The sequence below is a fragment of the Chiloscyllium plagiosum genome, unplaced genomic scaffold, assembly GCF_037043375.1.
Source record: "Chiloscyllium plagiosum isolate Xiang-an unplaced genomic scaffold, Cpla_swu_hap1 HiC_scaffold_14, whole genome shotgun sequence".
NCBI lineage: Eukaryota > Metazoa > Chordata > Chondrichthyes > Orectolobiformes > Hemiscylliidae > Chiloscyllium > Chiloscyllium plagiosum.
In genome coordinates, this window is record NW_028270152.1 from 4,012,703 (window position 1) to 4,039,270 (window position 26,568).

General features: G+C 45.5%; 1 protein-coding gene across 4 annotated transcripts in view; it reads left to right on the forward strand.

Moving 5' to 3' along the window:
• cfap100 (cilia and flagella associated protein 100) overlaps window positions 1-26,568 on the forward strand; it is a 62,394-nt gene that overhangs the window by 10,112 nt on the left and 25,714 nt on the right. For 3 of the 4 annotated variants that reach the window (XM_087993968.1, XM_087993971.1, XM_087993969.1), the window contains exons 3-5: window positions 19,899-19,999; window positions 21,789-21,981; window positions 22,338-22,405. In XM_087993968.1, the coding sequence (XP_087850094.1) occupies window positions 19,899-19,999; window positions 21,789-21,981; window positions 22,338-22,405 (362 nt within the window). The remainder of the gene's footprint in view (window positions 1-19,898; window positions 20,000-21,788; window positions 21,982-22,337; window positions 22,406-26,568) is intronic. The other variant, XM_087993970.1, reaches the window with a different exon arrangement.

The following is a 26,568-nucleotide window of genomic DNA, read 5'->3' on the forward strand; positions in this document are numbered from 1 at the left end:
ACACCAGAAACAGTGAGGGCCCAGCACCAAACCCTGAGTCATAGAATCATAGAGAGATGTACAGCACGGAAACAGACCCTTCGGTCCAACCCATCCATGCCGAACAGATATCCCAACCCAATCTAGTCCCACCTGCCAACACCCGGCCCATATCCCTCTAAACCCTTCCTATTCATATTCCCATCAGATACCTTTTAAATGTTGCAATTGTACCAGTCTGCACCACTTCCTCTGGCAGCTCATTCCATACATGCACCATCTTCTGCGTATAAAAGTTGCCCCATAGGTCCGTTTCATATCTTTCCCCTCTCACCCTGAATCTATGCCCTCTAATTCTGGACTCCCCCATCCCAGGGAAAGGATCATGTCTATTTATCCTATCCATGCCCCTTATGATTTTATAAACCTCTATAAGGTCACCCCTCAGCCTCCGATGCTCCAGGGAAAATAGCCCCAGTCTACTCAACCTCTCCCTATAGCTCAAATCCTCCAACCCTGGCAACGTCCTTGTAATTTTTTTCTGAACCCTTTCAAGTTTCACACCATATTTCCGATAAGAAGGAGACCAGAATTGCATGCAGTACTCCAAAAGCGGCCTAACCGATGTTGGAATCCCACTGGAAACAGACTACTCGTCACAGAAACAATCTTTTACCATCACCCTCTGCTTCTTGCCTCTCAGTCAGTTTTGAATCCAACATTCCTCTTTGCTTTGGATTCCATTGGCTCTTACTTCCTTAGCTGAAAATGTGTTGCTGGAAAAGCGCAGCAGGTCAGGCAGCATCCAGGGAACAGGAGAATCGACGTTTCGGGCATAAGCCCTTCTTCAGAAATTCCCTTATTTCCTTAACCAGTCTGCCATGAGGGACATTACCCAAAGTGTTGCTAAAGTCCATGTAGACCACATCATACACATTACCCTGATCAGTGTTTGCTGGCATCTCCTAAAAATATTCAATTAAATTTGTCAAACCAACCTTCTCTTAACAAGTGTGTGCTGGACACTCCCAAATAAGCCGTGTCTCTCCAAGTGAAGATATATTCTATCCCTCAGGATTATTTTCAAGGGCAATTAGGGACAACCAGCAATGTCCACATTACACGAGTAAATTACAAACAAAAGAATTTTTTTAATTTTCACCACTACTGAGGATTTTTGGACTGGCCTATAACTGCCCAGTCAATCCTTCCCTCTTGTTTTTTTTAATAATGAGACAATATAGCCAGCCCTAGCCTCTGAACTGTTTTTGTGGCCGACCATTGTGGTCAGAAAGCACAGGAGATGCTTTTCAGCCCATTGAGTCTGTAGCAATCTTTCTACACTCGACCCACTTTCCCGTGCCTGGCAGATAACCTTAAATATGCACATGTCAACTAGGCAGTTCATTCCAGGTTCCCAATACTCTCCGGTGAAACAAATTTTCCCTCAAATCCCTTCTAAACTTCCTGTCTTTCAAGTTAAAATGATGCCCCCTTCTTATTGATCCTTCAACTAAGGGGAACAGCTGCTTCATATCCACTCTATCCATGCCCCTCATAAGCTTATATACCTCCATCAGGTCCCCCCCACCGAAGCTTCTCTACTCCAAAGAAAACAACTTGAACTTAATCAGTCTCTCTTCATCGCTGAAATGTTCCATCCCAGGCAATATCCTGGTGAATCACCTCTGCACCTCCTCCAGGGCAATCACATCCTTCCTCATGTGGAGACAAGAACTGCTCACAGTACTCCAGCTGTGGCCCAACCAAAGTTCTGGACAGCTCCAACATAACCTCCCTGTTCTTATCATCTATGCCACAACTGGTAAAGGCAACTGTCCCTTATAAGACCATAACACTTGGAACAGAATTAGATCATTGGGCCAATCAAATCTGCTCTGCTGTTTGATCATGGATGATGTGTTTTCCAACCCCGTTCTCCTGCCTTCTCTCCATAACCCTTGATCTCCTTACTAATCAAGAACCTATATATTTCTATCCGAAATACACTCAATGACTAGGCTTCCACAGCCCTCAGTGGCAAAGTTCCACAGATTAATCCCCCAAAGTACCTCTATTCTTCTGAGTGTCCTGCCATTCATTGATTACTCTTTGTCTTGTTACTTATTTCAAAGTGCATCATCTCACAATTATTAGGGTTAAATTCCATCTGCCCATCTGATCAATCCATCTATATCTTCCAGTAGCCTTCTTCATTATTATTAACCACATTGCCAATCTTCATGCCATCTGCAAATCTGCTTATAATCCTTCCAAATACCCATCTCCTAAGTATTTTATGTATAGAATTTTACATTCCATTTGACAATGGGAAGTCTGAACCAGAATCAACCACACAAACAAACTTAAATAAGAATACTTATAAAGAAAGGAGGGCAGAGTTGACTGGAGTGGACTGAGCAAGAAATTTAGCGCAAAGACAATAATAGAGTCATACAGCACAGAAACAGGCCCTTCAGCCCAATCTATCCATACTGACCAAGTGTACTAAATGGAACTCATTCCATTTGCCTGTCTTTGGCTGAAATCCCTCTAATCCTTTCCTCTCCATGTACCTGTCCAAATTTTTCTTAAATGTTGTAATTGCTAAGGAGCAATGGCTGACATTTAAGAAAGTAGTCATGATTCACAACAAAGGTATAGTCCAGTGAGGAAGAGGGATACTGAGAAGGGGATAAACTGACCATTGTTCATCAAAGAAGTGTAGAAAAATATTAAATTGAAGGAAAAAAGATTACAATGTAGTAAAGATTAGTGGTAAGCCACAAGATTGGAAAAGTTTTAAAAATAAACGAATGATGACCAAAAAATGGAAAAACATCTGGCTAAACATGCAAGCAATTATAAAAACAGTCAGTGCCTCTTTAAATGTACAAAGAGGAAGAGAGAGATCAGTGTGAACATAGGCCCCTCAGAGACTGAGGCTGGGGAAATAATAATGGGGAACTAGGAAATGGCAGAGGAGTTGAATAAATACTTTGTAGCACAGGAGAAAACATTAATAGCATTCGTAACTATTAAATAAACAAGGTGGCGATTAACTCCAAACCAAAAGATGTTGAGGTGGGGTGGGAATTAAATACCATAAATACCATTAGAGGTAAAGGTCAAACTAATGGGGTAAAGACTAAGAAGTTCCTGGACTTGTTGGGATATTAAAGGAAGTAGCTACAGAGATTGTGGATGCACTGGTAGTAATCTTCCAGGAAATGTCCCAGATGATTGGAAACTGCCAGTGTGCCACCGTTATTTAAAAAGGAAGGAGATAAAAACCAGAGGTAAATATAGGCCAGTTGTCTTAACCTAGGGTCACAGTCATGGAGTCATAGAGATGTACAGCATGGAAACAGACCCTTCGGTCCAACTCGTCCATGCCAACCAGTTATCCTAACCTAACCTAGTCCTATTTGCCAGCACTTGGCCCATATCCATCCAAACCCTTCCTATTCATTCCATCCAGTTGCCTCTTAAATGTTGCATTTGTACCAGCCTCCACCACTTTCTCTGGCAGCGCATTCCATACACGCACTACCCTCTGCGTGAAAAGGTTGACCCTGAGGTCCCTTTTATATCTTTCCCCTCTCACCCTGAACCTATGTTCTCTAGTTCTGGACTCCCCCAGCCCAGGGGAAAAACCGTGTCTATTTGCCCTATCCATGCCTCTCGTGATTTTATAAACCTCTATAAGGTCACCCCTCAGCCTCTGACACTCTAAGGACAACAGCCCTAGCCTATTCAGCCTCTCCCTATAGCTCAAATCTTCCAACCCTGGCAACATCCTTTTGAATCTTTTCTGAATCCTTTCAAGTTTCACACCATCCTTCCAAAAGGAAGATGGCCAGAATTGCACGCAATATTCCAACAGTGGCCTAACCAATGTCCTGTACAGCCGCAACATGACCTCCCAACTCCAATACTCAGTGCTCTGAACAATAAAAGAAAGCATACGAAATGCCTTCTTCACGATCCAATCAACCTGTGACTCTGCTTTCAAGGAGCTATGAACCTGCACTCCAAGGTCTGTCTGTTCAGCAACACTCCCCATGATCTTACCATTATGTGTACAAGTTCTGCTCTGATTTGCTTTCCCAAAATGCAGCATCTTGCATTTATCTAAATTAAACTCCATCTGCCACTCCTAAGCCCATTGGCCCATCTGATCAAGATCTTGTTGTAATCTGAGGTAACCCTCTTCGCTGTCCACTACAACTCCAATTTTGGTGACACCTGCAAACTTACTAACTATATCTCTTACGTTCACATCCAAATCATTTAGATAAATGACGAAAAGCAGTGGACCCAGCACCAATCCTTGTGGCGCCCCACTGGTCACAGGCCTCCAGTCTGAAAAACAACCCTCCACCACCACCCTCTGTCTTCTACCTTCGAGCCAGTTCTATATCTAAATGGCTAGATCTCCCTGTATTCCAAGAGATCTAACCTTGCTAATCAGTCTCCCATGGGGAACCTTGTCAAATGCCTTACTGAAGTCCATATAGATCATGTATACCACTCTGTCCTCATCAATCCTCTTTGATACTTCTTCAAAATCCTAAATCAGTTTGTGAGACCTGATTTCCCATGCAGACTATCCCTAATCAATCCTTGCCTTTTCAAATATATGTAAATCCTGTCCCTCAGGATTCCCTCCAACAGATTGACCACCAGCGATTCAAATATCTCAGCAAGGGGTCCAGCAATCACTTGCCTAGCTTCCCACAGAGTTCTCAGGTACACATGATCAGGTCCTGGGGATTTATTCACTTTTATGCTTTTCAAGACATCCGGCACTTCCTCCCCTGTAATATGGACATTTTTCAAGATGTCACCATCTATTTCCCCACATTCTACATCTTCCATGTCCTTTTCCACCGTAAACACTGATGCAAAATACTCGTTTAATATCTCCCTCATCTCCTGCGGCTTCACACAAAGGCTGCCTTACTGATCTGTGATGGGCTCTATTGCTTTCCTAGTTATCCTTTTGTTCTTAATGTATTTATAAAAACCCTTTAGATTCTCCTTAATGCTGTTTGCCAAAGCTATCTCATGGCTCCTTTTTGCCTTGCTGATTTCCCTCTTAAGTCTACTGCTACTGCCTTAATACTCTTCTAAGGGTTCACTCAATCTCTCCTGTGTGTGCCTGACGTATATCTGCCATTAGGAAACCGTTGGAGTCTTATCATAAAGGATGTAATAGTGGAGCATTTAGAAAGATGCAATATCGTGAAACAGAGTCAGCATGACTTATGAAGGGTAAATCAGGCCTGAAACATTTATTGGAACACTTTGAGGATGTAAGATAAGGGGAACCAATTGATGTAATATATTTGGATTGCCAGAGGTACTTGATAAGGTCCTATACATGAGGCTACTTAAAAAGATACAGGCCCATCATGTTGGGGGGGGGGGGAGGTATATTAGCACGGAATCATAGAATCCCTACAGTGTGGAAACAGGCTATTTGGCCCAACAGGTCCACACCGACCCTCCAAAGAGTAACCCACCCAGACCCATTTCCTTACCGTATTATTCTACATTTACCCCTGACTAATGCACCTACCCTATGGGCAATTTAGTATGGCCAATTCACTTAACCTGCACATCTTTGGATTGTGGGAGGAAACCAGGGCACCCGAAAGAAACCCACCCAGGCACAGGGGGGACGTGCAAACTCCACACAGTTACCCAAGGTTGGAATCGAATCTGGGCCCCTGGTGTTGTGAGGCAGCAGTGCTAGCCATGAGCCAATGTGCCACCCCAGATAGAGGATTGGTTTACGAATACAAGATAGAGAATTGGGATAAAGGGGAAGTTTTCTGGATGGCAACTTATAACTAGTCCAAAACAAGAGGATGACAAGGTTCCCCATGGGAGACTGGTTAGCAAGGTTAGATCTCATGAAATACAGGGAGAACTAGCCATTTGGATAGAGAACTGGCTCAAAGGTAGAAGACAGAGGGTGGTGGTGGAGGGTTGTTTTTCAGACTGGAGGCCTGTGACCAGTGGAGTGCCACAAGGATCGGTGCTGGGTCCACTATTTTTCGTCATTTACATAAATGATTTGGATATGAACTTAGGAGGTATAGTTAGTAAGATTGCAAATGACACCAAAATTGGAGGTGTAGTGGACAGTGAAGAAGGTTACCTCGGATTACAACAGGATCTTGATCAGATGGGCCAATGGGCTGAGGAGTGGCAGATGGAGTTTAATTTAGATAAATGTGAGGTGCTGCATTTTGGGAAAGCAAATCTTAGCAGGACTTATGCATTTAATGGAAAGTTCTGAGAGAGTTCCTATAAAGTTCCTATAACGACACCTTGGAGTGCATGATCATAGTTCCTTGAAAGTAGAGTCACAGGTAGATAGGATAGAGAAGGCATTTGGTATACTTTCCTTTATTGGTCAAAGCACTGAGTACAGGAGTTGGGAGGTCATGTTGTGGCTGTACAGGACATTAGTTAGGCCACTGTTGGAATATTGCGTGCAATTCTGGTCTCCTTCCTGCTGAAAGGATGTTGTGAAACTTGAAAGGGTTCAGAAAAAATCTACAAGGATGTTGCCAGGGTTGGAGGATTTGAGCTACAGGGAGAGGCTGAACAGGCTGGGGCTGTTTTCCCTGGAGCATCGGAAGCTGAGGGGTGACCTTATAGAGGTTTATAAAATCATGAGGGACATGGAAAAGATAAATAGACAAAGTCTTTTCCCTGGAGTGGGGGAGTCCAGAATGAGAAGGCGTAGGTTTAGGGTGAGAGGGGAAAGATTTAAAAGAGACCTAAGGGGCAACTTTTTCACACAGAGGGTAGTGCGTGTATGGAATGAGCTGCCAGAGGAAGTGGTGGAGGCTGGTACAATTGCAACATTTAAAAGGCATCTGGATGGGTATATGAATAGGAAGGGTTTAGAGGGATATGGGCCAAGTGCTGGCAAATAGGACTAGGTTAAGTTAAGATAGCAGGTTGGCATGTATGAGTTGGACCGGAGGATCTGTTTCTGTGCTATACATCCCTATGACTCTATGACATTGATTTAACATGAGAGGGGAAAGATTTAAAAATAACTTAAGGGGCAACCTTTTCACGCAGAGGGTGGTGCATGTATGGAAACAGCTGCCAGAGGAAATGGTGGAGGCTGGTACAATTACAGAATTTAAGAGGCATGTGGATGGGTATATGAACAGGAAGGTTTAGAGGGATATGGGCCAAATGCTGGCAAATTGGACTAGGTCAGTTTGGGATGTCTGATTGGCGCAGATGAGTTGGACTGAAGGGTCTATTTTCGTGCGGGAAACTCTATAACTCTAATAGAGTACCTCAGGGATCAGTGTTAGGGTCACAATTATTTACAATTTATACTAATGACTTGAGGATGATGAAAGTGAATGTTGACATGATCCCAGCTGATGTTATTCCTAGACAAGGTAGAACCTAGACTGAAATCTGATTGGTAGATCATTTTTGGTTTCAGTAATCTGAATTGAATTTATTGTCATGTGTACTGAGGCACAGTGAAAGGCTTTGTCTTGCGAGTATAACAGGCAGATCACACAGTTAAGTAACAGGTAAACAGCGGCAAAAACAAAAACACAGGTACTGGTGAATGTTAAGAGTTTGTGAGTCCATTCAGTATTCTAACAACAGTAGGGTAGATACTGTTGTGAAACCGGCTGGTGCCTTCTCTCCGATGGTAGAGGTTGTAGAAAAACATTGCCAGGGTGGGATGGATCTTTGAGAATGCTGGCGGCCTTTCCTTGACAGCGGGCCTGGTAGATGGATTCTATAGATGGGAGGTTGGTCTTTGTGATTGTCCAGGCTGAGTTCACCACTCTCTGTAACCGTCCCCGATCTTGAATGGTACAGTTGCCATTCCAGGTAGTGATACACCCTGACAGAATGCTCTCGATAGTGCACCTATAAAAGTTGGCAAAGGTATTCACCGTCATGCCAAATTTCCTCAGCTGCCTGAGAAAGAAGAGACGTTGTTGGGCCTTTGTAACCAGTGCGTCCACATGAAGAGTCCAAGAAAGCTTGTTGTTGATGACCACTCCCAGGAGCTTGACACTGTCCACTCGTTCCACCTCTGTGCTGTTAATGTGTAGGGGGACATGAGTAACATCCCACCGAAAGTCAATAATGAGTTCCTTGGTTTTGCTGGCATTGAGAGCTAGGTTGTTCTCAGTACACCATTTTTCCAGGTCTTCCACCTCCCGTCTGTCGTCTGTTTCATCGCCATCTGAGATTTGACCGACTATGGTGGTGTCACCAGCGAACTTGTAAATGGCATTAGTCTGGTATTTGGCGACGCAGTCATGGGTATACAGTGAGTACAGTAGGGGGCTGAGTATGCACTCCTGGGGGCTCCAGTGTCGAGAAGTTTACTACACAAAAGAAATTGAGGTAGAGAAAAGTAAACTATTTACATATAGCACAGGTTCATAGATTCCAGACACATGGTAGAATTACAATTCCATTAATCCCAACTCTTACCACTCAACCAGCACAGAGAAACCCTTTCTCTATTTCACCTAGACTTTTAGTTAACTATGGTTTCACATCCCAGTCATGAGAATCTGATATCCTTATGTTTATTCAATCACAGAATGTGGCTGTCGCTGGCTGGACCAGCATTTATTGTCCATCCTGAATTGCCCTTGGGAAGGTTTTGATGAGCGACCTTCTTGAACCACTGATATTCATTTGGTGTAGGTCCACTCACAATGCCATTAGGGAGGAAATTCCAGGATTTTGCCCTTGATTCCTTGATTTGTCATGTAACTAAGGTTAAACTTTCTCAGCTTCAAATCACCTCTTTGGAGTTTTAGCCAAACTCTTCTGGTCTACAACTTTACTAGAATACTGACAATTAAGGTAACCTATTTTTAATAATCCTAAACTATATTCTTTCTTTCTCAAAAGCATTTGCTTTTCACATCCAGCATTAGCCAGGAATTTTGCAGAACTTTCTAAACCGAAAGTATGAAAAAGCTTTTTTTCCCAAGTTTTAGGTGTTTCTCCCAAGCCCTAAAAAATCCCAGAACCATCTTTTTAAAAGTTTAATGTACTACACTATTTACTTCATTCATTTATTAATTCTCCCAATGTAAACAATGTCCATTCTCCAGAAATTCTTACAGACTGTGTTTTAAAATTAGATAACCATCGCTACAAAAATGTATACAATTTGATCATTAAACCCCTTCCGAACCCATTATGCTACTAGTTTAAAATTCAAAAATTCAAACGCAAAAAAAAAACCACATCTCTTGCATCATAATGCACTATCACTAGTTTTTGCCATGATGTAGAGGTGCCAGTGTTGGACTGGGATGGACAAGGTCAGAAGTCAGATGACACCAGGTTATAGTCCAACACGTTTATTTGAAATCACAAGCTTTCGGAGCATTGCCCCTTTGTCAGGTAAAGTCTGAGATAAACTAGCATTGGAGCAGTCCAGCGAAGATTCGCCAGGCTGATGCTGAGTATTGGTTAATGAGGAGAGGTTGGGCCTGCACTAATTGGAGTTTAGAAGAATGAGAATAAGGAAACTTTATTGAGCTGTGTAAGAGTTTTGAGGCAGATTGACGGGGTAGTTGTGGAAAGGATGGTTCTCCTTGTGGGGGAATCTAGGACCAAAGGGCATCATGTTAGAATAGTGAGTCACCGAGTTATGCATTGTAATAACATCTGCAACAAATTTTAAGAAGATGCCAGCATTTTGGAGAAATTTGTTGGAAATGGTGAAAGAACATACAACATAGAACAATACAGCACAGAACAGGCCCTTCAGCCCACGATGTTGTGCCGAACATTTGTCCTAGCTTAAGCACCCATCCATGTACCTATCCAATTGCCGCTTAAAGGTCACCAATGATTCTGACTCTACCACTCCCACAGGCAGCGCATTCCATGTCCCACCACTCTCTGGGTAAAGAACCTACCCCTGACATCCCCCCTATACCTTCCACCCTTCACCTTAAATTTATGTCCCCTTGTAACACTCTGTTGTACCCAGGGAAAAAGTCTCTGACTGTCTATCTATTCCCCTGATCATCTTATAAACCTCTATCAAGTCACCCCTCATCCTTCGCTGTTCCAATGAGAAAAGGCTGAGCACTCTCAACCTATCCTCGTACCACCTATTCTCCATTCCAGGCAACATCCTGGTAAATCTTCTCTGCACCCTCTCCAAAGCTTCCACATCTTTCATAAAATGAGGCGACCAGAACTGCACACAGTACTCCAAATGTGGCCTTACCAAGGTCCTATACAGCTGTAACACCACCTCACGACTCTTGAATTCAATCCCTCTGCTAATGAACGCTAATACACCATAGGCCTTCTTACAAGCTCTATCCACCTGAGTGGCAACTTTCAAAGATCTATGAACATAGACCTCAAGATCCGTCTGCTCCTCCACCTTACTAAGAACCCTACTGTTAACCCTGTATTCCGCATTCTTATTTGTCCTTCCAAAATGGACAACCTCATACTTGACAGGGTTGAACTCCATCTGTCACTCCTCAGCCCAGCTCTGCATCATATCTAAGTTCCTTTGCAGCCGACAACAGCCCTCCTCACTATCCACAACTCCACCAATCTTCGTATAGTCTGCAAATTTACTGACCCACCCTTCGACTCCCTCTTCCAAGTCATTAATAAAAATTACAAACAGCAGAGGACCCAGAACTGATCCCTGCGGAACTCCACTTGTAACTGGGCTCCAGGCTGAATATTTACCATCTACCACCACTCTCTGACTTCGACCGGTTAGCCAGTTCTCAACCAACTGGCCAAATTTCCCACTATCCCATGCCTCCTGACTTTCCGCATAAGCCTACCATGGGGAACCTTATCAAATGCCTTACTAAAATCCATGTATACTACATCCATTGCTCTACCCTCATCCACATGCTTGGTCACCTCCTCAAAGAACTCAATAAGACTTGTAAGGCAAGACCTACCCCTCATAAATCCGTGCTGGCTGTCCCTAATCAAGCAGTGTCTTTCCAGATACTCATAAATCCTATCCCTCAGTACCCTTTCCATTACTTTGCCTACCACCGAAGTAAGACTAACTGGCCTGTAATTCCCGGGGTTATCCCTATTCCCTTTTTTGACCAGGGGCACAACGTTCGCCACTCTCCAGTCCCCTGGCACCACCCCCATTGACAGTGAAGACGAAAAGATCATTGCCAACAGTTCTGCAATTGCCTCTCTTGCTTCCCACATAATCCTAGGATATATCCCGTCAGGCCCGGGGGACTTCTATCCTCAAGTTTTTCAAAATGCCCAACACTTCTTCCTTCCTAACAAGTATCTCCTCTAGCTTACCAGTCCGTTTCATACTCTCGTCTTCAACAATACGGTCCCTCTCATTTGTAAATACTGAAGAAAAGTACTCATTCAAGACCTCTCCTATCTCTTCCGACTCAATACACAGTCTCCCATTACTGTCCTTGATCGGACCTACCCTCGTTCTCGTCATTCTCATGTTTCTCACATACGCATAAAAGGCCTTGGGGTTATCCTTGATCCTACCCACCAAAGATTTTTCATGCCCTCTCTTAGCTCTCCTAATCCTTTTCTTCAGCTCCCTTCTGGCTATCCTGTATCCCTCCAACGCTTTGTCTGAACCTTGTTTCCTCAACCTTATGTAAGCCCCCTTCTTCCTCCTTACAAGACATTCAACCTCCCTCGTCAACCAATGTTCCCTCACACGACCATCTCTTTCCTGCCTGACAGGTACATACATATCAAGGACACGTCATAGCTGTTCCTTGAAAAAGTTCCACATTTCAACGACATCCTTCCCTGACAGCCTATGCTCCCAATTTATGCTCCTCAGATCCTGTCTTGCAGCATCGTATTTACCCTTCCCCCAATTGTAAAACCTGCCCTGTTGCACGCACCTATCTCTCTCCATAACCAAGGTGAAAGTCACAGAATTGTGGTCACCATCACCAAAATGCTCACCCACTAACAAGCCCATCACTTGTCCCGGTTCGTTACCAAGTACCAAATCCAATATGGCCTCCCCTCTGGTCGGACAATCTACATACTGAGTTAGAAAAGCTTCCTGGACACACTGCACAAACACTGCCCTGTCCAATCTACTTGATCTAAAGAGCTTCCAATCAATATTTGGGAAGTTGAAATCGCCCATGACTACTACCGTGTGGCTTCTGCACCTTTCCAAAATCTGTTTCCCAATCTGTTTCTCCACATCTCTGCTGCTATTGGGGGGCCTATAGTAAACACCCAACAAGGTGACTGCACCTTTCCTATTTCTGACTTCAGCCCATACTACCTCTAAAGGCAGATCCCTCTCGAACTGCCTTTCTGCAGCCGTTATACCATTTCTAATTATCGATGCCATCCCCCCCTCCTTTTTTACCACCCTCCCTAATCTTACTGAAACATCTGTAACCAGGAACCTCCAACAACCATTCCTGTCCCTCTTCTATCCACGTTTACGTGATGGCCACAACATCGTAGTCCCAGGTACCGATCCACGCCTTAAGTTCACCCACCTTATTTCTGATACTCCTTGCATTGAAGTATACAGACTTGAGCCCATCTCTGTGTCCGCAAGTATTCCCTGTCAGTGCTACCTTCTCCACAGCCTCCCTACATTCTTGGACATCCTGAAAAACAGCTAACCTACTTGCTGGACTACAAGTCCGGATCCCATCCCCCTGCCAAATTAGTTTAAACCCCCCCAAAGAGTGCTAGTAAACCTACCTCCCAGGATATTGGTGCCCTTCTGGTTCAGGTGCAACCCGTCCAGCTTGTACAGATCCCACCTTCCCCAAAATGCAGTCCAATTGTCCAAATATCTGAAGCCCTCCCTCCTACACCATCCTTGCAGCCACGTGTTCAACTGCACTCTCTCCCTATTCCTTGCCTCACTGTCACGTGGCACCGGCAACAACCCAGAGATGACAACTCTGTCCATCCTGGCTTTTAGCTTCCAGCCTAACTCCCTGAGCTCCTGAATGACCTCCCCACCCCTCTTCCTACCTATGTCATTGGTGCCAATGTGCCCCACGACTTCTGGCTGCACACCCTCCCCCTTAAGGATTCTGAAGACACGGTCCGAGACATCTCGGATCCTGGCACCTGGGAGGCAAAAAACCAACCGAGAGTCTCGTCCATGTCCACAGAACCGCCTGTCTGTCCCTCTAACTATAGAGTCTCCTATAACTAGCGCTCTCCTCCTCTCCCCCTTTCCCTTCTGAGCCTCAGAGCCGGACCTCGTGCCAGAGACCCGGTCACTGCAGCTTACCTCTGCTAGCCCCCCCCCCAACAGTATCCAAAGCGGTATACTTATTGTTTAGGGGAACGACCACAGGGGATCCCTGCACTGCCTGCTTCCTCCCCTTCCCACCTCTAACTGTTACCCAGCTACCTCTGTTCTCTGGCGTAACTATGTCCCTGTAGCTTCTATCTATCACCCTCTCAGCCTCTTGAATAATCCTCAGTTCATCCAACTCCTGCTCCAGTTCCCTAACGCGGTCTGTGAGGAGCTGGAGCTGGCTGCACTTCCTGCAGATGAAGTCGGCAGGAGCATCAGTGGTCACCCCTCCCTCAAACATCCTGCAGGAGGAACATTCCACTGCCTGCGCTGCCATAACTCTACACTTAGTCTCCAAAACAAGAACACTAAGTAGCTTACCTGTTCAGCCGACTGAGTCCTTTGTTTTAGGTTAGAGGAGGAGGGAGGGTTGGAGACACTACACGTGTAGTGTCTCTGGTTCCTTCTCCACTCAAACTTCTTACCTTCCCAGAAGCCTCTGTTGACGACTTCCGGGTTCCTGCTCTTGGTTGGAAAAAAAACACAGACTGTGAAAAGAAAAACGTTAATTTAAACTGGTCTCCGCTTACCTTCCGGCTCCCCTCTCTGTGCGCCCGCTGTGATTTTGGTGTTCAGATGAGGAGGACTTTCTTCTCTCAGTGGGGAATGAATCAGTGGAATTCTTGACGACAGAAGACTACAGAGTCTGAGTCATTAAGTATATTTCAGGCTAAGATAGACAGATGTTTAATCAGTGAGGGAGTTGGGGTTATGGGGAGAATTTGGGAAAGAGCCTTGATCTCATTGAATGGCAGAGCAGATCCAATGACCGAAGTAGTCTGTTTCTGCTCCTATGTCTGAGAATCTTGTGACCCTTTTATCCACAGCACATATTGCTTCTTCAAAGATCTCCAATAATTAGTTTAAACATAATTTCCCTTTTGCGAAACCACATTGACTCTGCCTGTTATGAAGTGTTTAATAATAGCTTCTTACATTTTCCCTACAACAGATATCAAACTAACTAACCTGAAGTTTCCATTTTTCCATAAAGTAATTGCATTCAATGTTTTCAAATCTAATGGTGCCTTCCCCAAATTAAGGTTAAAATTGAAATCAATGTAACAACTATTTCTTTCATCACTTTTAACTCAATAAGATGAAATCCATCAGGATCCAGACACCTGTCAGCCCCCAGCTCTGACAATTTACTCAGGACCACTTCTCTTGTGATTAGAATTTTCTTGATTTCCTCCCTCCCTTTAGTTTCCTGATTTACAAAATTTTTGTATCATCTATATTGAAAACCGATGTAAAATGCTTCTTCAATATATCTGTCATTGCTTTGTTTAAAATCGTTACTTCCCCAGACTCTCATTTTACCAGACTAGCACTCACATTATTAACTTTCCTTTAAATATCGATGGACAATCTTGTTTTTTTAAATATATCTCACTAGCTTTCTCTCATACTTTAAGTTGCTATTGTTATTAATTGTGCAGCAGTTCCTTGCTCCCCAGTCCCCCAGTCAGTGGGCAAAGCCCTGGACACCTCTATTAAGTTCTTCCCTGAGAACCTAAACAAACTTTTGTTTAGTGGGCGGCACGGTGGCTCAGTGGTTAGCACTGCTGCCTCACAGCGCTAGAGACCCAGGTTCAATTCCCGCCTCAGGCAACTGACTGTGTGGAGTTTGCACATTCTCCCCGTGTCTGCGTGGGTTTCCTCTGGGTGCTCCGGTTTCCTCCCACAATCCAAAAATGTGCAGGTCAGGTGAATTGGCCATGCTAAATTGCCCGTAGTGTTAGGGGAATGGGTCAAGGTGTGTTTCTCTTCGGAGGGTCGGTGTGGACTTGTTGGGCTGAAGGGCTTGTTTCCACACTGTAATTAATCTAATCTAAAAAAAAACTTAAATTTGCAAACTTGTGCAGTTTAGAACTAGATGTGTCACAAGACCAACAAACAATTTATCAGTCTGACCCAGTTAGGCATAAAAGTCCAGACTAGAGTTTCTCTACATGGGCTAGGTACGGCATGAGGTTAGATACAGTTAAGGCTCCTTCTACACTGTCCCCATCAAACACTCCCAGGACAGGGACAGCACAGCACTATTACAAATTGGACGGTCTACACCTGAACCAGACTGGTGTCCTTGGAGGAGTTTTTGCTACTGCTGTTGGGGAGGTTTTAAACTAATGTGGCAGGGGAATCAGAAGAGAAGACTGTTAGACAATGAGGTGGAAACTGGAGACTATAAGGATCACGACGTTAGCATTACCAGGGGGATGAGTAGGCAGAGAGCAGATGAACACAAAAGACCAGGTGGTCTGAAGTGCATATACTTTCCTCCGGGTGCTCCGGTTTCCTCCCACAATCCAAAAATGTGCAGGTCAGGTGAATTGGCCATGCTAAATTGCCCATAGTGTTAGGGGAATGGGTCAAGGTGGGTTTCTCTTCGGAGGGTCGGTGTGGAGTATAGTGGGTAAGGCAGATGAACTTAGGGCTTGGATTGGTGCCTGGGAGTATGACGTTATTGCAATCACAGAGACTTAGTTGAAGGAAGGGCATGATGATTGGCAACTAAATGTTCCAGGATATAGACGCTTCAGACAGGACAGGGAGGGATGTAAAAGTGGGGGGTGGAGTTGCATTGCTGGTCAAGGACAATATCACGGCTGTGCTAAAGGAGGACACTATGGAGGGCTTGAACAGTGAGGCATTATGGGTGGAGCTGAGAAATAAGAAGGGTGCAGTTATATTGTTGGGGCTGTATTGCAGGCCTCCCAACCGTGAGTATGAGGTAGAACAAATAGATAAACAGATTATGGAAAGATGTAGAGGCAACAGGGTGGTGGTGATGGGAGACTTTAACTTTCCCAACATTGACTGAGATACACTTAGTATCAGAGGTCTGGATGGGGCAGAATTTGCAAGAAGCGTCCAGGAGAGTTTTCTAGAGAAGTATGTCAATAGTCCAACAAGGGAAGGGGCCATATTGGAGCCAGGCCAGGGTGGTAAAAGTTGCAGTGGGAGATTTCTTTGGGAACAGTGACCACAATTCTGTAAGTTTTAGAATACTCGTAGACAAAGATGAGCGTGGAGCTAAGGGAAGAATATTAAACTGGGCCAAGGCCAATTATATCAACATTAGGCAGGAGCTGGGCAAGTGGGTTGGACACAGCTATTTGAAGGAAAGTCCACATTTGATATGTGGGAAGCTTTCAAAGATAGGTTAAAGATAGTGCAGGATAGGCATGTCCCTTTGAAAACAAGGGATAGGAAAGGAAAGATTCGTGAACCGTAGATGACAGGAGAAATTGTACAATCAGCCAAGAGGAAAAGGGAAGCGTACATAAGGTCTAGGCAGCTTGACTTATGGACCTTGAGGAATATCGGGAGAGTAGGACCAATCTTAAACGAGGAATCAAGCAGGCTAAAAGGGGTCATGAAATAACTTTAACGAGTAGAATTAAGGAGAATCATGTATAAGAAGCAAGAGGGTAACTTGAAAAAGGGTTGGTCCACTAAAGGATAAGGAAGGAAGGTTGTGTGTCGAACCTGAGCAAATGGGTGAGTTTCTCAGTGATTACTTTGCATCAGTGTTTACTGAGGAACAGGAGGTGATGAATGCTGAGATTAGAGATAGAAATTTGTTTATTCTGGGTCACATTGACATAAGGAGAGAAGATGTGTTGGGTAGGCTAAAGGATGTTAAGGTGGGCAAATCCCCAGGACCGGATGGGATCTATCCCAGGTTGCTGAGGGAGGCGAGAAAGGAAATAGCTGGGGCCCTGACAGATATCTTTGTGGCATCCTTAAATACAGGTGAGGTTCCGGAGGACTGGAGGGTTGCTCATGTTGTCGCCCTGTACAAGAAGGGTAGTAGGGATATTCCGGGTAACTACAGACCAGTGAGTCTGACATCAGTGGTGGGAAAGTTGCTGGAGAAGATAATGAGTCATAGAGTCATAGAGATGTACAGCATGGAAAGAGACCTTTGGGTCCAACCCGTCCATGCCGACCAGATATCCCAACCCAATCTAGTCCCACCTGCCAGCACCCGGCCCATATCCCTCCAAACCCTTCCTATTCATATACCCATCCAAATGCCTTTTAAATGTTGCAATTGTACCAGCCTCCACCACATCCTCTGGCAGCTCATTCCATATACGTACCACCCTCTTCGTGAAAATGTTGCCCCTTAGGTCTCTTTTATATCTTTCCCCTGTCACCCTAAATCTATGCCCTCTAGTTCTGGACTCCCCAACCCCAGGGAAAAGACTTTGTCTATTTATCCTATCCATGCCCCTCATAATTTTATAAAACTCTATAAGGTCACCCCTCAGCCTCCAACGCTCCAGGGAAAACAGCCCCAGCCTGTTCAGCCTCTCCCTGTAGCTCAGATCCTCCAACCCTGGCAATATCCTTGTAAATCTTTTCAGAACCCTTTCAAGTTTCACAACATCTTTCCGATAGGAAGGAGACCAGAATTGCACGTAATATTCCAACAGTGGCCTAACCAATGTCCTGTACAGCTACAACATGATCTCCCAACTCCTGTACTCAATACTCTGACCAATAAAGGAAAGCGTACCAAACGCCTTCTTCACTATCCTATCCACCTGCAACTCCACTTTCAAGGAGGGATAAAATCTATTTCTCTTTGGAAAAGAATGGACGTATCAGTGATAGGCAACATGGTTTTGTGGGGGTAGATTGTGCCTTGCCAACTTAATAGAGTTTGTTGAGGAAGTGACCAAGTAGATAGATGAAGGAAGGGCTGTAGATGTCATATACATGGACTTTAGTAAGGCGTTTGATAAAGTTCCCCGTGGTAGACTAATGGAGAAAGTGAAGTCACATGGTGTGCAGGGTGTTCTAGCAGGTGGATAAAGAACTGGTTGAGCAACAGGAGACAGAGAGTAGTAGTTGAAGAGAGTTTCTCGAAATGGAGAAAGGTGACCAGTGGTGTTCCACAGGGGTCAGTGTTGGGGCCACTGTTGTTTGTGATATACATAAATGATCTGGAAGAGGGCACTGTTGGTATGATCAGCAAGTTTGCTGGTGGAGAAGCAGAAAGCATAAGGGACTGTCAGAGAATACAGGAGGATATAGATAGACTGGAGAGTTGGGCAGAAAAGTGGCAGATGGAGTACAATCCAGACAAATGTGAGGTGATGCATTTTGGGAAGTCTAATTCTAGAGCAAATTATACTGTAAACAGAAGAGCCTTGGGAAAAGTTGATGGGCAGAGAGATGTGGGAGTGCAGGTCCATTGTATCCTGAAGGTTGCTGCACAGGTGGATAGAGTGGTCAAGAAGGCATATGGTATACTTGCCTTCATGGACGGGGTATTGCGTATAAGAGCTGGCAGGTCATGTTAAAATTGTACAAGACTTTAGTTCGGCCGCATTTAGAATACTGTGTACAGTTCTGGTCACCACATTACCAAAAGGATGTGGACACTTTGGAGAGGGAGCAGAGAAGGTTTATGAGGGTGTTGCCTGGTATGGAAGGTGCTAGCTATGAGGAAAGGTTGAGTGGGTTAGGTTTGTTTTCATTAGTAAAAAGGAGATTGAGGGGGGACCTGATTGAGGTTTATAAAATCATGAAGGGTATAGACCGGGTGAATAGAGACCAGCTTTTTCCCAGGGCGAGGGATTCAATAACGAGGTCACGCTGTCAAGATGAGAGGTGAAAGGTTTAAGGGGGATACACGCGGTAAGTACTTCACACAGAGGGTGGTAGGTACCTGGAACGCGTTGCCAGCAGAGGTAGTAGAGGCAGGCACGGCAGGTTAATTTAAGGTATGTCTGGGCAGAAGGATGACTTGGTGGGGAGCAGAGGGATACAGATGCTTAGGAATTGGACGACAGGTTTAAACAGTGAATTTGGATCAGCTCGGGCTTGGAGGGCCGAAGGGCCTGTTCCTGGGCTGTAAATTTTCGTTGCTCTTTGTTGGGTTAGTTATGGAGTAAAACTCACTCTACATTGTCCCCATCAAACACTCCCAGGACAGGGACAGCACGGGGTTAGATACAGAGTAAAGCTTCCCCTAGACTGTCCCCATCAAACGCTCCCAGGATAGGGACATTACGGGGTTAGATACAGAGTAAAGCTCCCTCTACACTGTCCAATAAACACTCCCAGGACAGGGACAGCAAAAGATCAAATCTTGCAGTTGTGATCCTCCCAATGAAGTACTGAGTGGGCGCTGCACTGCCAGAGATGCCATTTTTCATTTGGGATCTTAAACTGTGGCCCTGTCTGCCCCCTAATTTGGAAGTAATAGAAATCATAGCTCCTGCTTCAAAGAAGAGAAGTGGAGCTATTCCTGGTGTACCTCCAAAAGTCACTTTTCAAACAGCGTCAGTATCAGCTCATTATCACAGCGGTGCTCAAACTGGCTGCCATGCTTATTACATTATAACAGAGTCTTCAGTTCAGCAGTCATTCTTTGTCAGTGATGTGTTCTGGTCATCATGGGGTTGAGAAAGCTGCTGAGGAATTGCAAATTATTATGTTAATTGTTAGAGAACAAGAGATTTTAAAAAGGAACTTGAGTAATATTCCACCCAAAGTGAAACAGTTATGATTTTATCTACAGCATGCCCAGCCTTCCTGAATGAGAGACGTAACCCTTTCAAGATCCCTCAAGACTGTGATATCTTTGTCCTTCGTGATATTGAGAGAGAACGGAAGAAAAAGGTAATATTTTAATGCATTCTACAAGGAAGGACTTACAAAACAGTTTAGCAAACTATGTAAAGTCACCATAGTCTTACCAGATCATAGAGAGAGAGAGAGAGACGATGTTTTGGTGGTTGAACCTGAGGGTTACCATGTCTCAAGTGAGGGAGAGTGTTGGGAAGGAGAGTCCTTCATGGTAACCTCAGCCAGTACAGGAAGTGACCGCACTCTTTTGGTGTCCCTCTGTATTGCAAACCAGCCATCCAGCCAACTGAGCTAACTGAGCCCCAGAAAACAGTAAATCAAAGAATCATACAGCACGGAAACAGATCCTTTGGTTCAACTAGTCCACACTGACCATGTTCCCAAAGTAAACTAGTCCCACCTGCCTGCACTTGGCCCATATCCCTCTAAATCTTTCCTATTTGTGAACTTATCTAAATGTCTTTTAAATGTTGTAACTGTTCCTGCATCTATCACTTTCTCTGGAGGTTCATTCCACAGAATGTGTTGAAAAAAAATTGCCCTGTTTTAAATATTCTCCTGTCACCTTAAAAATGCTCCCTAGTTTTGAACTCCCCATCCTAGAGAAAAGACCTTTGTCATTCACCTTTTCTAAGCGCCTCTAAGTAATAATTAAAAACAGAAAATGCTGTATGACAAAGAGTCATAGTTGAGTTGAAACATTCACTCTGTGTCCCTCTGTCCAGGTGCTGCTGGACCAGCTTAGCTTCTCCAGCACTTTCTGTTTGTGTTTCAGATTTCCACCAGCTGCTCTGATCTTTTATTCATGAGAAGGATAAAGCCGGGTAAATGCTAGAGTCCTACGCATTCCAGCGTAGGACTCTGACATTCAGTCAGCATTCCAACAGATTTCCTGATGAAGGGCTTTTGCCCGAAATATCGATTTTCCTGCACCTCGGATGCTGCCTGACCTGCTGTGCTTTGCCAGCACCACGCTAATCTTGACTCTGATCTCCAGCATCTGCAGTCCTCACTTTCATCATTCCAACAGAAAAGTCGATGGCTGGAATGAACATGCAAAAGTAAATTGTCTGGTCCATTTTTACCAAGCTGCATCTTTAATAGATCAGTTCCAAACCAGTTTCAATGGCGAGGGGGATGACAAGTGGATGGTTCCTCTTATTGGATCCCTTACCACCTGCCAGTCTAGCAGCTATATCCTTTAGGACCCGACCAGCTCGATCAGTAGTGCTGCTGCCGAGCTATTCTTGATAATGAACATTAAAATCCCTCACATTTTGAGTCCTTGCCACCCTCAATGCTTCCTCCAAATGTTGTCCAAAATGGAGGGGCACTGATTCATCGCCTAGGGGTAGGCTAGGAGGGTTGACTGCTTTCATGTGGCATTGTGTGATCTGGAGTCAACGCTGAACACCCCATGTCAACACCTCCCAACTGTACATCACTGTGACACCACCTCTGCTGGGTCAGTCCTGCCGGTATGACAGGATATTCCCAGGGATGGACTCTGGGACATTCTGAGGATGTGATTAGAGTGTAGGGGGTTGTAGGTTGGGAGTTTAAGTAGAAAGTCAACTAAGATTGTATTGATTTGCTGAGCAGGATAAAGTGGTCCCAAGGTCTAATCCTGTTTCTGAGCTGTTATGAATGTTCTCCAGTGACTGATCAAAAAGAAACTGTAAATGATGGGCTGGATGACCTGTGTCACTCAATGATTCTACGATCACGCTTGTGAAAAGCACACAAGTCCAGAGTTAAACAATAAACTCCGCACTAACACTACCATTTTCCCCTACACTCCCTGTTTGATCCTGATCTCCAGGAACAAAATGAACAGAAGAAACTTAAGATTCATGAGAAAGTCACGTACGCAGCTCGAGTTAATGCGAAATTTGGCAGCCCACAAAAGGTGGAGGAAGAACCAAAGGAGGATTCCGAGGTTGAGCATCAGGCCAATATTAAAAAGTTGTCTGCTCTCAAAAGTGATCCTTCGTGGAAGGTCAAAGTCACAAGAGGTACTGCCTGTTCATTCCCAATTGTCAGAATTTGTATTTCTATCTTTCTGAATCAAACATTCCTAGAACTGTGAAACTTGCTCCCACAGGGAGTGGTTGAACTGAATATTCCAGAGAATTTAGAGGGAGAAGGGGATAGAGGGTTACAGTACTGGATTTAGACAAAGAAAGAGGCTCAGCCTTTCCTTTTGTGCCTCCCCGTGTCTCCCTTTCTCTCTATCTTTCTGTCTCTGTTTGTCTCAGTGTGCCTCCAACCTGCTTCCTCTGTATGTCTCTGTCTCTACTTGTGTCTCCCCATCTCTCCCTCCTCTTTCTCTCAGTTGCAGTAGGTCAGTTATAAATTTGTGTCATTTCAGATCGTCAGATTGAGAAAGAAACATTGAATGATTATATCAACAAGAAAAGAGAGATGTTTATCTTGCAGGTAACACTAATTAGTCTGGAAATAAGATTTATTTTGCTATTGTTGGTTTGCCCGCCGATGGGCATTGGCTGCCAAAACTGATTGGGTATCTGTTGTTTGCAAAAGCTTTGTGGAGGTGTTCTTCATTTTTGCATATTTCCGGGATGCTGCAGTGTGTTATTACTTGTTGGAATAGTGTTCTGACACAGCTCTGTTTGTGGGCAATGGGATGGTTGCTGCTGAAATTAAGGATTTGGTCTGTGTGGTTTGTCTTCCTGTATACCTTGGCTTGGAACAGCTCCACAAAGTTTTTGCAAAAGACAGATACCCAATCAGCTTCGTCTGCCAATGTCTATGGAATAAACAAGGTCAAGAAGACACAGTACAGCCCAATACACTGGTCACCCTACCTCACATGAAGAACATCTCGGAAATGACAACGAGATTCCCACGACCACTCGGGATTATGGTAGCACACTACGCCAACTGCTGTCAGGGACGAAAGACCCTATACCCGTAACGTACAGAACCACCGTCATGTACAAAACTCCATGCAGTGACTGCCACAAACACTACATCAGACAGACTGGAAGGAGACTAGATACAAACACCAACTGGCAGTAAACAACATGACCAATTCTCACTCATCCCCATACACTCGGACAAGGAGGGCCATCAATTCGACTGGGATAACGTAACCATCTTGGGACAAGCTAACTAAAGACACACGCAGGGATTTCTAGAGGCCTGGTTCTCAGCCCAGAACGCTATCAACAGACATTTAGAGACGGATCCTCTGTACGAGCCACTGCGGAGCAGGACCAGAAGTGACACAACCACCACAACAGACTGGGTCAGATAAATAATGAGCGGAATAGTACAACAAGTTTCACCAGAAGGTGCACTGATGGTGTTACCCAGCAGGTGACCAAACATCTGCATACAAACCTATCAACTCGGTGGGCAAACCAATAATCATATCCACAGCCTGAGTTACAAACCTTCTCAAAAACCTGAGGTTTATTTTATTTGAGAAGTTTCCTCTTCTGTCTTTGTTTTGCCAGTTAAATTTGTTTCTTCTCTCACTGTTGAACCCTTTCCCTGTGTCACCAGTTGTGACACTTTCTCCATTTCCACTCCTTGTTTCTGTCTGTCTCCTTCCCTCCCCCTTTCTCACTATCTCTGTCTCTCTCTCTCTCTCTCTCTCTCTTGCTCTCACACACACACTCATATTTATTTAATCCTATTTTGCTCTTGGTTCCTATCAAAGTACAAAAATCCTTGTCCTACAATGTCTTCTTCCGCGTATCTACATTGTATTCAAACAACACGTCATGCTTCCATAGACTGTCAAAGCACAGGAGAACATTTGGCCCATTATGCCAGCCTCTATCTCCTGGCTTTCACTCCCTCTGCCCTCTCCTCACAGATGCACCATTTTCCTTCCCTTTTTTAACAATTATTTACTCAATTTCATTTTGAGAGGTATCATCTGCATCTTCTTCCACTGCTCCCTCTTTGCCTGTTTTCTTTTTACAAATTACCATAAATCTTTGCCCTCTTAGATTAGATTACTTACAGTGTGGAAACAGGCCCTTCGGCCCAACAAGTGCACACCGAACCTCCGAAGAGCAACCCACTCAGACCCATTCCCCTACATTTACCCCTTACCTAACACTACGGGCAATTTAGCATGGCCAATTCACCTGACCTGCACATCTTTGGACTGTGGGAGGAAACCGGAGCACCCGGAGGAAACCCACGCAGACATGGGGAGAATGTGCAAACTCCACACAGTCAGTCGCCTGAGGCGGGAATTGAACCCGGGTCTCTGGCGCTGTGAGGCAGCAGTGCTAACCACTGTGCCACCGCGCCGCCTGTTCATGTCACTGGAAACATTTTTTTTTATTCAGCTCATTCTGTCCCAATGCGAAAAGTTGCAGAGCCATCTCCTCACTCAGTCCTCCACGTCTGTCACATTGCCTCTTCAAAATCAAACTTGATGTCGCAAATCAAGTTATCCTTGTGTCATTTTAGACCATTCCAACCTTAACACTGCCACACAGTGGAGACTTTGATCCTTCAACTTGCATTCGTCACCTTAAGAGGAAACCTACAGCATTGACTGGACTCAATTCTACTGACATGCCCCTCACAGACCCCACTGTCACTATCCCCACCCCCCCAGAACCCCGAGGGGAACACTACCTCTGCTCATGACTCCACCCCCATTCCCCCCACCATCACACCCACTCCAGTTACAGGTTCCGCCCCCACTCCCAGCTCTACACCCACACCAGATCCCAGCTCCCAGCCCTGCCGAGTTTTCACCATCCCCGCAGACCTCCCCCTCACTGAGGACGAACGATCAGTCCTCAGCAAAGGACTCACCTTCATCCCCCTCTGTCCACGCATCAATGAATTTAACACGCCGTGACGTCGAACACTTCTTCCGTCGCCTCCGCCTCCGAGCTTACTTTCACAATCAGGATTCCCGCCCACCTTCTGAGGACCCCTTCGCCCACCTCCAACACACTGCATCCACCTGGGCACCCCGCGCTGGCCTATTACCTGCCCTCGACGTCTTCATTTCCAACTGCCGCTGGGACATTAACCGCCTCAACCTGTCTATCCCTCTCCCCCACTCCAAACTCTCACCCTCACAACGCGCAGCCCTCCAATCCCTCTGCTCCAATCCCAACCTCACCATTAAGTCAGCGGATAAAGGGGGCGCAGTGGTAGTCTGGTGCACTGACCTCTACATCGCTGAAGCCAAACGTCAACTCGAGGACACCTCTTCCTACTGCCCTCTCGACCATGACCCCACCACCCCATCACTAAACCATCATCTCCCAGACCATACAGAACCTCATCACCTCAGGAGATCTCCCACCCACAGCTTCCAACCTCATAGTTCGGGAACCCCGCACTGCCCGGTTCTACCTCCTTCCCAAGATCCACAAGCCTGACCACCCTGGCCGACCCATTGTCTCAGCATGCTCCTGCCCCACTGAACTCATCTCTACCTACCTCGACACTGTCCTATCCCCCTAGTCCAGGAACTCCCCACATACGTTCAAGACACCACCCACGCCCTCCACCTCTTCCAAGACTTCCGTTTCCCTGGCGCCCAACGCCTCATCTTCACCATGGATATCCAATCCCTCTACACCTCCATCCGCCATGACCAGGGCCTCCAAGGCCTCCGTTTTTTTCCTCTCCAGACGTCCCCAACAGTAACCTTCCACCGACACTCTCATTCGTTTGGCCGAACTGGTCCTCACCCTTAACTATTTCTTCTTTGAATCCTTCCACTTCCTCCAGACCAAAGGGGTAGCCATGGGCACCCGTATGGGCCCCAGCTATGCCTGTCTCTTTGTTGGCTACGTAGAACAGTTGATCTTCCGTAATTGCACCGGCACCACTCCCCACCTCTTCCTCCGCTACATTGATGACTGTATTGGTGCCACCTCGTGCTCCCGCGAGGAGGTTGAGCAATTCATCAACTTCACCAACACATTCCACCCTGACCTTAAATTTACCTGGACCATCTCTGACACCTCCCTCCCCTTCCTCGACCTCTCCATCTCCATTAATGATGACCGACTTGACACTGACATTTTTTACAAACCCACCGACTCCCACAGCTACCTGGATTACATCTCTTCCCACCCTACCTCCTGCAAAAATGCCATTCCATATTCCCAATTCTTCCACTTCCGCCAGGTCTGCTCCCAGGGGGACCAGTTCCACCACAGAACACACCAGATGGCCTCCTTCTTTAGAGACCGCAATTTCCCTTCCCACGTGGTTAAAGATGCCCTCCAATGCATCTCGTCCACATCCCGCACCTCTGCCCTCAGACCCCACCCCTCCAACTGTAACAAGGACAGAATGCCCCTGGTGCTCACCTTCCACCCTACCAACCTTTGCTTAAACCAAATCATCCGCCGACATTTCCGCCACCTCCAACCAGACCCCACCACCAGGGATATATTTCCCTCCCCACCCCTTTCCGCATTTCCGCAAAGACCGTTCCCTCCGTGACTACCTGGTCAGGTCCACGCCCCCTACAACTCACCCTCCCATCCTGGCACTTTCCCCTGCCACCCCAGGAACTGTAAAACCTGTGCCCCCACCTCCTCCCTCACCTCTATCCAAGGCCCTAAAGGAGCCTTCCACAT